This window comes from Bos mutus, chromosome X, assembly GCF_027580195.1.
Source record: "Bos mutus isolate GX-2022 chromosome X, NWIPB_WYAK_1.1, whole genome shotgun sequence".
Lineage (NCBI taxonomy): Eukaryota > Metazoa > Chordata > Mammalia > Artiodactyla > Bovidae > Bos > Bos mutus.
In genome coordinates, this window is record NC_091646.1 from 6,502,257 (window position 1) to 6,516,781 (window position 14,525).

The 14,525-nt window shown below is 39.9% G+C and overlaps 1 protein-coding gene across 1 annotated transcript in view; it reads left to right on the forward strand.

Moving 5' to 3' along the window:
• LOC102276527 (teneurin-1) overlaps positions 1-14,525 on the forward strand; it is a 413,260-nt gene that overhangs the window by 251,980 nt on the left and 146,755 nt on the right. Inside the window, exons 12-13 of the mRNA XM_070365791.1 lie at positions 1,454-1,573; positions 12,270-12,531. Of these exons, the coding sequence (XP_070221892.1) occupies positions 1,454-1,573; positions 12,270-12,531 (382 nt within the window). The remainder of the gene's footprint in view (positions 1-1,453; positions 1,574-12,269; positions 12,532-14,525) is intronic.

Sequence of the window (14,525 nt, forward strand, 5' to 3'; positions counted from 1 at the left end):
CATGGTAATGACAGAGAAGTGAATACTCCATGCTTGTGGGTTGCCCATGAGCCCTCTTCTTAACTCCCAAGCTCCTAAACTTTGTTACAACTTGTTGGCCAGGCTAGACCTGAAAGTCTACTTGTTTTAGTGGACTGGGTCCCTGGGGGCCAGCACTATTAAGGGCTAGTCTAGTGGAGTCCCCCATTTGGCAAGGATGAAACTCATTTGTTTAAAGGGAAAATCTGAAATATTTCATTTCACTCAGGTCAGAGAAACAGGGTCCATATATCACCAGGGACCATGTCTCTTTTGCCAACTTTAACTGTTAAAATTCATCCAACTAAGTCTGCTTTGTTAAAATTCTTTTTCCAATAAAAACAATTTGGCAATATGTATTTAGGGCCTAAAAAATGTTCAGATCAGATCAGTCTCTCAGTCGTGTCCGACTCTTTTCGACCGCATGAATCGCAGCAGGCCAGGCCTCCCTGTCCATCACCAACTCCCAGAGTTCACACCTATGTATATAAATACATAGAAAATGCACTCAACACAATGTTACTGATGATTGCCTCTGGGGAAAAGACTAGGAACAACAGGAGCAGGGTGGTCAGCAGGGACTTTAATCATATCTACAGTGTATTTAGGTATTAACTAATTTTAGTTTTTATTAATTTTAATAAGAGAAAAGTATCTTTCCACAACTAGGACTACCTCCCAAGGAAATAATAAGAAATTCGATGTAGAAAAAATAAGAACTAAATATCCCAAAGTAGGGGCTGTATTAAACAAGAAATACTGTTTTAGGGCTATATTATATAATAACAAAATGATATATTAAGGAATTTCTAATTATATTGGACAAAGTTCATAATATACCATGGGCTACGTTTAGTCGCTGAGTTGTGTCCAACTCATTGTGACTCTATGGACTGTAGCCCACCAGACTCCTCTATCCATGGGGATTCTCCAGGCAAGAGTAATGGCATGGATTGCCATGCCCTCCTCCAGGAGATTTTCCCAACCCAGAGATCAAGCCCAAGTCTCCTGCATTGCAGGTGATTCTTTACCATCTGAGCCACCAGGGAAGCCCAAGAATATTGGGTTGGGTTACCTATCCTTTCTCCAGAAGATCTTCCCAACCCAGGAATCGAACTGGGGTCTCCTGCATTGTAAAGGTGTATCTCCTGGTAAAGGCAGATTTCTTTACCAGCTGAGCTACCCGGGAAGCCCTAATAATATACTACCAACATTAAAATATCAGGATTCAGAACTATGCTGAGTATAATCCCAATTTATATCGGTAAAAAAGATATGCACACCCTCACCAAAATGTTATTAGAAGTGACTACCCATTGGTGAAATTACTGTTTTCTTTGTTATGCTTAACTGTGTTTTCTGTAGTTTCTCCAGCTTGGCTTCTAGAATCTAGTTTCAGGATGCTTTTATATTCGTCTTTCATCTTGTGTTGCAGGCGTGCTTGTGTGATCCGAGGCCAGGTGGTGGCTGTGGATGGAACCCCTCTAGTAGGGGTGAATGTTAGTTTCTTGCACCACAGTGATTATGGATTTACCATCAGCCGGCAAGATGGAAGGTAGGTCAACGTTGTTTCTGATCACTGTGAGGGGCCAATACTGACTTCTAGCCATTAGTCAAACCAGCGTTCAAATGATGCAGGCTTCATTAGCCTATCTTCCTTCAAGCTGCATCTAAAAAGTCATTGGTGTTATCTCCTCTATTCCCCATCTAAATCAAACCAAATTTCTCTTCTAAACCTGCACTATTACTCTCAAGTCTTCTTGAAACCCTAGCTATTTGGAAAGTTTTCTAGCCTTCATCTAGTTCCATTTATAAATCCAGCTTCAAAATCCAGTGAGATGATGCAGATAATAAAGTATTGTACATGTGGGCTGTTCTTTCATGATAGTCTCAATATAGTTCTGAAATAAAGCTGTCCAAAAGGTTTCTGCCAAAGGTATACAATTCAACTGCATTAAGACATTTTTTTTTTAAATGTGTCCTGTCTAGTTTACTAGTGGCTGTACTGGATCAATGAGCACAGGCAGCTTAATCAATTCCCCCTTGATGTCCATGTAACCATAGTGATTAACCTTAAGCACCAATCAGCAAGCTTCTCTCTAAGGGCTTCCCCAGGTTCTCTGAGACCTGGGAAGCAAGACCACTAGTTAAATCTTCTCCTCCTGGAAAAGGATTTGCTCACAAAAAACATTTTTGTTGCCATCATTTAGGTAGACATTTATTCAGAATATTCGTCGATAGGCCCATGTGTCCAGCTTAAAGGTACCTATTTATGATTCTCAGGAACACTGTAATGATGGCTTTGAGGTACCCTAGTCTCCAGGTGGCTACCCTTAAAATGCCCTACTCATAACAAGTCGTTCAGTACTCACATAAAGAGACCTGTTGCCTTGAAGCTTTATCACAGTGTAAGAGACTATCTCATTTCAAGAGATAAAATCAAACCTTATTTTTAGTCCTAACCACTTCAGAATTGTTAATGGTTCAACGTGGGCTATGCTGACTTTATTTTTTCAACTGCCTCTCAAGAAAAGGCTTATAGAAATAGTTAGAGAAATTGTAAGGAAGAGTTTTAACCTACTTAAGAAAAATTGTTTTTAAGACTTTAGGAAATTATATGAATGATTTGGATGTAAATTGTATTGCTAATTATTAATGAGCCATCTATTCATTATAACGAGCTCAGCAGAACTACTCTGGGAGCAGCTAGTCTGAATATGTATGTGTGTGTGTGTGTATATATATACACACACACACACACACACATATATATGCAATATAAAACTATATTTCCATTCAAATATTCTATAATCAGAGCTCTATACTAATTCAAATGGACTTTTCTCTCAGTTAGATTGAATGATGGAATTTTGGTAGTTCATGTACCAGTAGCTGGTATACAAAACTGGTCTCTCCCTCGCCAGCATTTCAACCACGTACCAGAAATTTAGAAATGAAGATTATTTCTTTAAATAGAATATGCCTTCAGGGACATTTGTCTTCCCATGGAAAATGATGGGGCCTCAATTTTTTAGCTAGTATATAAAGGTTTCAGTGAATTATTTGATATTCAGAAAAGAACCTAAAAGAAATGTGATATCTAAAAAGACTATAAATTTGTTTCCAGTTTACAGAAAGTGTTAAAGAGGGACCATTTGTGTTGTTATTTTTGTGGTTTTAGTCTTAAGTAAAATTCCAGGACCATCCTCCTCCGAGCTCACTGTGAGAACTAGGTTTATATAGATGGCAGATTCTAGTCAGAGTCCCCTCTGGCAGTAACTCTTCCCTCAGGCACCACTAAGGGTGTAAACACTCAAAATATGTGCCCCAAATGCCAACCAGACTGTCCCACTGTCGTCTCTTGGACATAAAGTGACAGAGTGATGAGAGTTTCCACTTAGGTGTCTCTGCTGGTTGCTACCTCAGATTGAGTTATATACATTTCAAAAGTAGACTATCATAGGGAAACTACAGCTCTTCCTCAATTTGTGATGGGCTTACATCCAATAAACCCATCATAAGTTGAAAGTATTTTAAGTTGAAAATGCATTTAATACACCTAACTTACTGAACATCACAGCTTAGCCTAGCCTTCCTTAAATGTGCTCAGAACATTTCGATTAGCTTACAGTTGGGCAATATTTATGTAACATGAAGCCTGTTAGAATAAAGTGTTGAATATTTCATGTAATTGATTGAATATGTCAGTGAAAGTGAAAAACAGACTGGTTGTGTGGGTACAGAAGAGTTGTAAGCAAATGGTTATTTACCCTCAAAATCATGTGACCAGCAGAGCTGCAGCTCACAGCACTGCCCAGCATCAAAACAGAATTTCTATCCCATATCGCTAGCCCAGGAAAAGATCAAAATATGTTTCTGCTGAATGCATATTGCTTTTTCACCATCATCAAGTTGAAACAGTCAAACCCTTGTAACTCAAGAACCATCTGTATACCTGAGGGCAAAAGGATTATAGAAAGGTTGAGGTTAGCATTTAGTTACCTAGTAGACGGTCTGTGATATGCAAGGTGCTGAAAAGTTCTGGCTTTCTGCCTCCACATGTCAATCTCACCTGTCTGCCACTGTGCCTGTTGTTCCCACCAATGGTATCACTGCTTTGGGTTAATATTACTGACTCTTCTAAAGTCCCTGTTACATGCAGATGTGTTGTGGGGACTGTAGAACTAATTGACAACTTTTTCCTAGGAAATAGGAAAAGTCCAGGTCATAGGAACAAAGTGATGCAGAAGGAAGGATAGGAGTGGAAGATGGGTGTCTCTAAAAGTAAGAAGAGCTCTCCTATGCATATTAGGAAAGGTCAGAGTAGCAGAAAATAAAAAAGCAGCAATTCTAAAGGAAAGATGAATATGTACCAGTATCTACTGTATTCTTTGTCATACATGTTATTCGATTTCATCTTCACAACAGCTTCATGAGACAGGAATCATTATTATCATCCTCCCCATTTGGCAGAGGAGGAAACTTATCCAAATTAACACAGCTAATAAGGACAGAGCCAAAAGTTGAACCCAAGGAACCTGGCTCTTATCTTCTGTGATTTGTCACACTCAACTTAGATACATAACAGGTGCTCAGATAAATAGTTCAGCCAGTGATAAACAAAATAGGTGAAGAGGTGACATTCTTATAAGATTCTTGGGAGCATTAAAGGTCTTGAGAACTTTGTTTGGAAGACTTTGGAAGATGAAGAAAGGGTTTCCTCTGATTCCCCTCAAGGTAAGAGTTTGTTCATTTTTGGATACCGTAAGACAGACATAAGCATCTTACATAGGCTACAATAGTCTTCTACCTATGGATAGGACTAGTCTTATTGTAGATTGACAACAATCTCCAAACAAATATGTCCTTTCCCTTCGGTGTTTTATGCTCACTGTCACGTGATTTTATAACTTGTTCTTAATGTCCCATGCCAATGGAGACCATTTGTGATGGGGGAACCCCAAAGCAATTAATTACTCACAGAGCATTCTATTGGGTCTTGCAATAGTGTTAGCTATAGACAGTGATTAGATGGGAAGAGGAGAAACAGAACCTCTGTGTGTGAATATACACATGTACATAAACATGCATATATGTACATATACACATTTGTTGTCATTCAGTCACTAAGTTGTGTCCAACTCTTTGCAACCCCATAAACTACAGCACTCCAGGCTCCTCTGTCCTCCACTATCTCCCAGAGTTTGCTCAAATTCACATCCATTGCATCAGTGATGCTATCTAACCATCTCAGCCTCTGCCACCCCCTTCTCCTTTTGCTTTCAATCTTTCCCAGCATCGGGGTCTTTTCCAACAAGTTGGCTCTTCGCATCAGGTGGCCAAAGTATTAGAGCTTCAGCATCAGTCTTTCCAATAAATATTCAGGGTTGATTATTTTTAGGATGGACTGGTTTGATTTCCTTGCAGTCCAAAGGACTCTCAAAACTCTTCTCCAGCCCCACAGTTCAAAAGTGTATACACACACACACACACACACACACACATATATACACACATATATACACACACACATATATACACAATTCAGTTGGTCCTTGAACAACATGGGTTTGACCTTCTTGGATCCATATACAGATTTTTTTTTCAATACATACGTATTATCATACTACGTGATTTGCAGTTGGTTGAATCCATGAATGTGAAACTTCAGATATGGAGGGCCAACTGTAAAGTTATAAGTGAATTTTCAGCTGTGCCTGGGGAGAGCCTAACCCCCACGTTTTTCAAGGGTTAGCTGCATATAGGGAGAGGAAGAGAGAGAGTTTCAAGAAATTGCAATGTGATTGTGGGGATTGGCAAGTCCAAAAATTGTAGGATACACTGCTGCTGCTAAGTCGCTTCAGTCGTGTCCGACTCTGTGCGACCCCATAGACAGCAGCCCACCAGGCTTCTCTGTCCCTGGGATTCTCCAGGCAAGAACACTGGAGTGGGTTGCCATTTCCTTCTCTGTAGGATACACTAGAAAACTGGAATCTCTTGGCAAGGAGTAGATGCTACTCTACAGTCTTGAGGCAGAATTCCTTCTTCCTCAGAGAAAATTTAGTTTTGCTCTTTCAACTAATTGGATGAGGCCCTTTCACATTATCAAGGGTAATCCTCTTTACTTAAAGTCAGCTTATTGTAGATATTAACCACATGTACAATATACCTTCACAACAACGCCTAAGTGTTTGATTAAATAACTGGGTACTAGAGCCCAACCAAATTGACACATCAAACTAACCCAACACAGGACGCCTAGGGGCAGTTACCAGGAAAGCTTAAAAATCAGTATCTGCTTATAAAGATCATAAAAAAAAAACTGGCCTCGAGTTCATTTGAACAAGAGAAGACATCTGTAAATTTAATAGGGCAATGGATCTGATTTGAGAAGAAAGTTAATATTTGTTAAGTCCCTACCATATGCTTGGCCCTTAAGTCTTTATCTCATTTGCTCACTTGCAGTAGTAGCTGAGTGATAGACCATATTAATCCCATTTTACTCAGGAGGAAACTGAAGCTCATGAAGTTTAAATAATTAGCCCAAAGACACAAAGTTAACATGGCAGAGCCAGGATACAACCCCAGGTGTGTATGAAGCCAAAACCACATTCTTTCTACAAAATAAGAAGCCTGCCCTCTCTACCTTGTCTTTCTAGAAGTAGAGAATAATTCTCAGGTATATATGTTCTTGTTTGGATAGCTTATTTTGCTTTTGTGTTTGCATTTGTTTTTGTTTTCAAATAAATCAGCAGTTCAATTTTAAGGAGTCAAGAGCTGAGGCTTGGGTGAAGCAAATAAACTTGCCCAAGAACACACTTAAATCAATGTAGAATGTGAACCAGAGAAAAGATCTCTTGCCAAGTAATGTAGGATTTTCCCCTACTATGCTTGCCTTAAACTGCTCCTGTATTATCATGAATTCAGCCTGTCTTAAACCATAAACCATTTGGGGTTTTCTTTTTTTAGCTCAAACCTAGATTACTTTCTATAGCAAATGCAGTTCTTCAAATCCTCTTTTTGGAAACTGCCTTAATATTACAGCAACTTGACTGAAAACGCAACAATAAAAAATACAGTATTAGCTATCCTTTTTTACTGTCCACTTATCTTTATCTGAAAGACTTCTGCAACAGGACACAATTGGTAATACTATAATAAATACAATAAATGTCATATGAAGGGAGTGGTGAGATATGCATAATTAAGTCTGATTCCCTATCAGGGCATTTTACCATTGAAAAGTGTTTTAAGAAAGTTCTTTTTTTTTTTTTTTAACACAAAGAATTGCTTATATCTCTCTCCTGTGGATGTAAGTTGCTTTGAATATTAAGGAGAATCCCATTGCCCTTTATTCATTTTAAAAATATGTTGTTGTTCACTCCATAAATTGTGTCCTACTCTTTGCAACCCAATGGACTGCAGCATGCCAGGCAGCATACCAGCTTCCCTGTCTTTCACTATCTCCCAGAGTTTGCTCAAACTCATGTCTGTGGAGTCAGTGGTGGCATCCAACCATCTCATCCTCTGTTGCCCCCTTCTCCTCCTGCCCTCAACCTTTCCAAGCATCAAGATCTTTTCCAATGAGTCTGCTGTTTGCATCAGGTGGCCAAAGTATTGGCACTTCAGCTTCAGCATCATTCCTTCCAATGAATGTTCAGGGTTGATTTCCTTTAGGATTGACTGGTTTGATCTTGCTGTCCAAGGGACTCTCAAGAGACTGCTCCAGCACCACAGTTTGAAAGCATCAGTTCTTTGGTGCTCAGCCTTCTTTATGGTCCAACTCTCACATCTGTACATGACTACTGGAAAGACCATAGCTTTGACTATAGAGACCTTTGTCAGCAAAGTGATGTCTCTGCTTTTTAACACAGTCTAGGTTTGTCATAGCTTTTCTTCCAAGGAGCAAGCGTCTTTTAATTTCATGGCTGCAGTCACCATCTGCAGTGATTTGGGAACCCAAGAAAAGAAAATCTTCTACTGTTTCCATTTTTTTCCCATTTGCCATGAAGTGATGGGACCAGATGCCATGATCTGTGTTTTCTGAATGTTGAGTTTTAAGCCAGCTTTTTCACTCTCCTCTTTAACCCTTTTCAAGAGGCTCTTTAGTTCCTCTTCACTTTTTACCATTAGAGTGGTATCATCTGCATATCTGAGGTTATTGGTATTTCTCTTGGCAGTCTTGATTCCATCTTGTGATTCATCCAACTCAGCATTTCATATGATGTACTCTGCATAGAAGATAAATAAGCAAAGAAACAATATACAGCCTTGATGCACTCCTTTCCCAATTTTGAACCAGTCCATTGTTCAATTTCCAGTTCTTACTGTTGCTTCTTGACCTATATACAGGTCTCTCAGGAGATCAGTCAGGTGGTCTGGTATTCCCACCTCTCTAAGAATTTTCCACAGTTTATTATGATCCACACAGTCAAAGGCTTAATGTAGTCAATGAAGCAGAAGTAGATGTTTTTCTGGAATACCCTTGCTTTCTCTAAGATCCAGTGAATGTTTGCAATTTGATCTCTGCTTCCTCTGCCTTTTCTAAATACAGCTTGAACATCTGGAAGTTCTCAGTTCATATAGTGCTGAAGCATAGCTTGAAGGATTTTGAGCATTACCTTGCTAGCATGTGAAATGAGCGAAACTGGGTGATAGTTTGTATGTTTTTTGGCACTGCCCTTCTTTGGGATTACAATGAAAACTGACCTTTTCCAGTCCTGTGGCCACTGCTGAGTTTTCCAAATTTGCTGGCATATTGAGTACAGCACTTTCACAGCATCATCTTTTAGGATTTGAAATAGCTCAACTGGAATTCCATCACCTCCACTAGCCTTGTTCATAGTCATGCTTCCTAAGGCCCACTTGACTTCACATTCCAGGATGTCCAGCTCTAGGTGAGTGATCACACCATGGGGGTTATGCAGGTCATTAAGTCCTTTTTTATACAGTTCTTCTGTGTATTCTTGCCACCTCTTCTTCATATCTTCTGCTTCTGTTAGGTCCATACCATTTCTGTCCTTTATTGTGCCCATCCTTCCATGAAATATTCCCTTGGTAGCTCCAATTTCCTGAAGCAATTTCTAGTTTTTCCCATTTCTATTGTTTTCCTCTATTTCTTTCAGTGTTCACTTAAGGTTTTCTTATCTCTCCTTGCTGTACTTTGGAACTCTGCATTCAGTTGGGTATCTCTTTCCCTTTCTCCTTTGCCTTTCACTTCTTTTCTCAGCTATTTGTAAGACCTCCTCAGACAACCATTTTACCTTTTTGCATTTCTTTTTCTTTGGAGTGGTTTTGGTTACCGCCTCCTATACAGTGTTATAAACCTCTGTCCGTAGTTCTTCAGGCACTCTGTCTACCAGATCTAATCCTTTGAATGTATTCATCATCTCCACTGAATTATCATAAGGAATTTGATTTAGGTCATACCTGAATGGTCTAGTAGTTTTCCCTACTTTGTTCAATTTAAACCAGAATTTTGCAATAAGGAGCTGATGATCTCAGCCACAATCAGCTCCAGGTCTTGTTTTTGCTAACTATATAGACCTTCTCCATCTTCAGCTGCAAAAAATATAATTAATCTGATTTCAGTATTGACCATCTGGCGATGTCCATGTGTAGAGTTGTCTCTTGTGTTGTTGGAAGACGGTGTTTGCTATGACCAGTGCTTTCTCTTGGCAGAACTTTGTTAGCCTTTGCCCTGCTTCATTTTGTACTACAAGGCCAAATTTGCCTGTTACTCCCGGTATCTCTTGACTTCCAGCTTTTGCATTCTAATCCCCTATGATGAAAAAGACATTTTTTTTTTTTGGTGTTAGTTCTAGAATGTCTTGTAGGTCTTCACAGAACCATTCAACTTTAGCTTCTTCAACATTAGTTGTTGCTACAGAGACTTGGATTACTGTGGTATCGAATGGTTTACCTTGGAAATGAACCAAGTTCATTCTGTCATTTTTGAGACTGCATCCAAGTACTGCATTTCAGACTCTTTTGTTGACTATGAGGGTTACTCCATTTCTTCTAATAGCTTCTTGCCCACAGTATCAGATATAATCATCATCTGAATTAAATTCACCCATTCCTGCCCATTTTAGTTCACTGATTCCTAAAATGTCGATGTTCACATCGCCTGCTTGACCACGTCCAATTTACCTTGATTCCTATGCAGTATTGTTCTTTACAACATCGGACTTTACTTTCACCACCAGACACATCCACAACTGAGCATCATTTCCATTTTGGCCCTGCCTCTTCATTCTTTCTGGAGCTATTTCTCTGCTCTTTCCCACTAGCATGTTGGATACCTACTGACCTGGTGAGCTCATCTCCTGGTGTCATATCTTCTTGCCTTTTCATACTGTTCATGGGTGTCTTGAGGCAAGAATGCTGGAGTGGTTCACCATTCCCTTTTCTAGTGGGCCACATTCTGTCAGAACTCTCCACCATTACCTGTCTGCCTTGAGTGGACCTGCATGGCATGGCTCATAGCTTCACTGAGTTACACAAGGCTCTGATTCATGTGATCATTTGGATAACTTTCTGTGATTGTAGTTTTCGTTCTGTAGGCTGTGGGATTGTAGTTCTTGCTTCTTCTGTCTGCCCTCTGATGGATGAGAATAAGAGGCTTGCACAAGCTTTGTGATGGGAGGGATCGGCTGTGGCCGTGGGGAAAACTGGGTCTTGCTCTGGTGGGCAGGGCCATGCTCAGTAAACCTTTAATCCAATTTTCTGCTATTGGGTAGAGCTGTGCTCCATCCTTGTTAGTTGTTTGGCCTGAGGTGACCTCCAAAAGGACTTGTGCCAACACGTGCCTCCCAGGACTGCTGCTGCAGTGCCTCTGTCCCCACATCAGGCCACTGCTGACCCATGCCTCCGCAGGAGACCCCCAAACACTCACAGGCAGGTCTGGCTCAGTCTCCTGTGGGATCGCTGCTCCTTTCCCTGGGTCTTTCTGTGCACAGGGTTTGTTTGTGCCCTCCAAGAGTCTCTGATTCCCCAGTCCCGTGGAAGTCTTATAATCAAATCCCACTGTCCTTCAAAGTCAGATTCCCAGGGGATTCCCACTCCCTTTGCCAAATCCACAGGTTGGGAAGTCTGATGTGAGGCCCAGAACCTTCACAACAGTGGGAGAACTTCTTTGGTATTATTGTTCTCCAGTTTATGCGTCGCCCACCTGGCAGGTATGGGATTTGATTTTAGTGTGATCGCACCCTCCTACTGTCTCGTTGCAGCTCCTCCTTTGTCCTTGGACATGGCGTATCTCTTTTTGGTGGGTTCCAACATCCTCCTGTCAAAGGTTTCTTCAGCAGCTACTTGCAATTTAGGTGCTCTCACAGGAGAAGATGAGCGCACCTTTTAAAGATATAATGATATAATGAAAAATGCATTATCTCAAAGACATCATTATACATAAAAGAGCAGGAAGGTAGAGCCATCTAGTACATAATGAACTGAACTCTGAGTCTTTTGTGCTCCAACTCAAGAGTCATTTCAGAGACCACATTAAGAGGTGGACTTACAGAAGAGGTAGTCTTGTTTTGTCAAGTAATATGGAAGGAGTTGTCAGTGGAGATGGACAGCGTCCATTACAGACTTCCTTACAACAAGAAATGAAGAGGCATTCTAGAGAAAACCAGAAAATCCTATATCTAGAGTTCAAATAGAATCAAGCCAGGGGGTAGCCAGATGTGGAGGGTTCAGCCAGATGGTCTTGTTCAAGCCAATTTCACTGAACAAATTTCCTCAGCTGGTGTCTTTCTTCAAATGCCATCTCAAAGACACCATCAGGTTTCTGACACTGTTTGTGACCATGAACAAGGCATTTAACCTTTGGCTCCTTACTTTTATTGAGTTACATTACAGGGATTTTGAAAAAGAATAATGCAGCATATTAAAATGTTGATGAATGTTCAGTGGTCATCTTTCCATTCTCTCTAGCACAGGGAGGAACAAGGATGTTTGATTTGACTGAAGAAATACATGCAGTGATTTTGTTTAAGACAGCATTAAAATTGGTTTAAAAATCCTGGGTGAATAGCAACGGGTGATATGGAATTTTTTCTTGGAAATCTACTGGATAGTGAAAAGAAGTCTCCATGGAATGAATATGTGGTTAGATGGAATAGAAGGAATAAAATAGAGAAGACAAATGGATATACTTGCATCCCCAAAGAAAGAAAGGGCACTCAAACTGCCTATTTTTTTAAACTGTTATTTTATTTTAATTGAAACTTTCTGCTTTTCCTTCTCAGCTTTGACCTTGTAGCCATCGGTGGTATCTCTGTTGTCTTAATCTTTGACCGGTCACCTTTTCTACCTGAGAAGAGGACACTCTGGTTGCCTTGGAACCAGTTCATTGTAGTGGAGAAAGTGACCATGCAGAGAGTTATGTCAGACCCACCATCCTGCGATATCTCCAACTTTATCAGCCCAAACCCTATTGTGCTTCCTTCACCACTCACATCATTTGGAGGATCCTGTCCAGAGAGGGGAACTATTGTTCCTGAGCTGCAGGTGGGTACATGGACCTTGAAATTACAAAAGTCATAGTACAGTAAGTCTCCAACATACGAATCTTCAACTTGCAACCTTTCAAAGAGACGAACATGTGTTCACATAAGTTAGTTCACATATCTGGCATATATTGTCACATCCTTTACAAGTTCTTGTGCTTTTGTGTCATGTACTGTAAGATTTAAAACTTTTTTAACTTTTAAATTGCATTTTTTAATTTATTTTTAATTGGAGGATCATTGCTTTACAATGTTGTGTTGGTTTCTGTCATACATCAACATGAATCAGCCATAGGTATACATATGTCCCCTCCCTCTTGAACCTCCCATAAAAAGTTTTATTTTTTGTATTTTTATATATTATTTGTGTGAAAAATATAAACCTATTACATTACAGTACTATATAGTTGATTGTGTTATTGGGTACCTCCACTAACTTTGCTGGACTTAGGAACAAATTGGACTTATGAATACACTCTCGGAATAGAACTCATTTGTATGTAGGGGACTTGCTGTATCCATGGGGTGGTCAACAGTCCATAATGACTAGCTTCCTTTTCCTGGTACTCCTGCCAGCCCTGTAATGTGCTGCCCTTCATTTTTCAAGAGAAGCTTTCAAATGTAATCTCTCTGGCACACATTTGCAAGGTGATTGGCCAGGGCTATAATGCTCCATCTCTGGCCGTGGAACAAAAGCAAGATGAACTAGCTATCATGAGGATTAGAACCCAAACCTTGACCTGATGAACACTGTGCTCAAAAGAACAAAGCTCACTGGCTCCGTAGTGATAACAGTATAATCAATGAGGTGGGACCATTTATGGTTCTGAAATTTAACTCCTTCAGAAATCGAGTTTCCTTCCACTGTCTAGTTTATGTCTGTTGTCATTGTTCTTAGAAGTCGTGACATCTCCTCTTGTTTAGCTATGTTTTAGTAAAGGTAGTTGTCAAGTCTATACATTTTGTCTGAAACTTGGCTTTTTATGTGTTCAAGCTTTATAGTCAGAGAGGACATATTTTTGAAGCCTCATATTTTAGGACTCCTAAGGGTTTTTCTTTATTGAGCATTCAGTATTTTCATTTCAATTCTAAGTCATTCAAACAAACACAGTACAATTTTCTTACTGTATTACAGAAATATTTTAATGATAGTTTAATGTTAATATTATAATGATAGTTTAATGTCCACCAAAATGAACTCATAAATCAGACCCAGAATTCAAGTATACTCAAGAAGAGGTAAATGGACAGTCAAAGATTGAATTGGTTTTTCTTCCCTTACAACATCCCCAACAGCTGTTAGCAAAGCCTTCAGGAAAGGCTGACAAAAAATAATATACACAGAAGAGTCTGAAGAGTCGGCACTCTTGTCTTTTCCATTGTTTTCCTGTGGAAAGGAAGAAAAAAACTATATAGTATTTAATGAGTACTTTGGACTTCTACACCAATCCTTTCACGATGTCATTAGGAAGCATGGGTCTTCCTCAAAAGAAAAGTTTTCCAGCTGCTCTAGGATTGCATGATTCCTTATGGAAATGAAATACCAAGGTGGTGAGTGTCATGCTATCCTGTTCTGCTTCTGCCACCATCTAAGAAGACAGAGCCAGTGGACAGCTTTGATATCAAATACCTAATGTAGAGGAAGAAAAACTGGACAAAGAGTAGACAAAAAGGATTTGTGCCCTCAGAAAGAAAGGAATGATCAGAAATCCCCAACAATATGAGATAGACTATGTTTAACAATCAGTTCTATTCTGCACCAACCTGGGAAAGGAAGCAGGTACAAGGTCCTGAGCTAAAAATGAATAAGGACACAAAAATAGCCATACTATCCATCCATCCATGCTAAGTCGCTTCCATTGTGTCCAACTCTGCAACTCCATGGACTGTAGCCTGCCAGGCTCCACTGTCCATCGGATTCTCCAGGCAAGAATACTGGAGCAGGTTGCCATTTCTTTCTCCAGGGGATCGTCCCAACCCAGGGATCGAACCCGC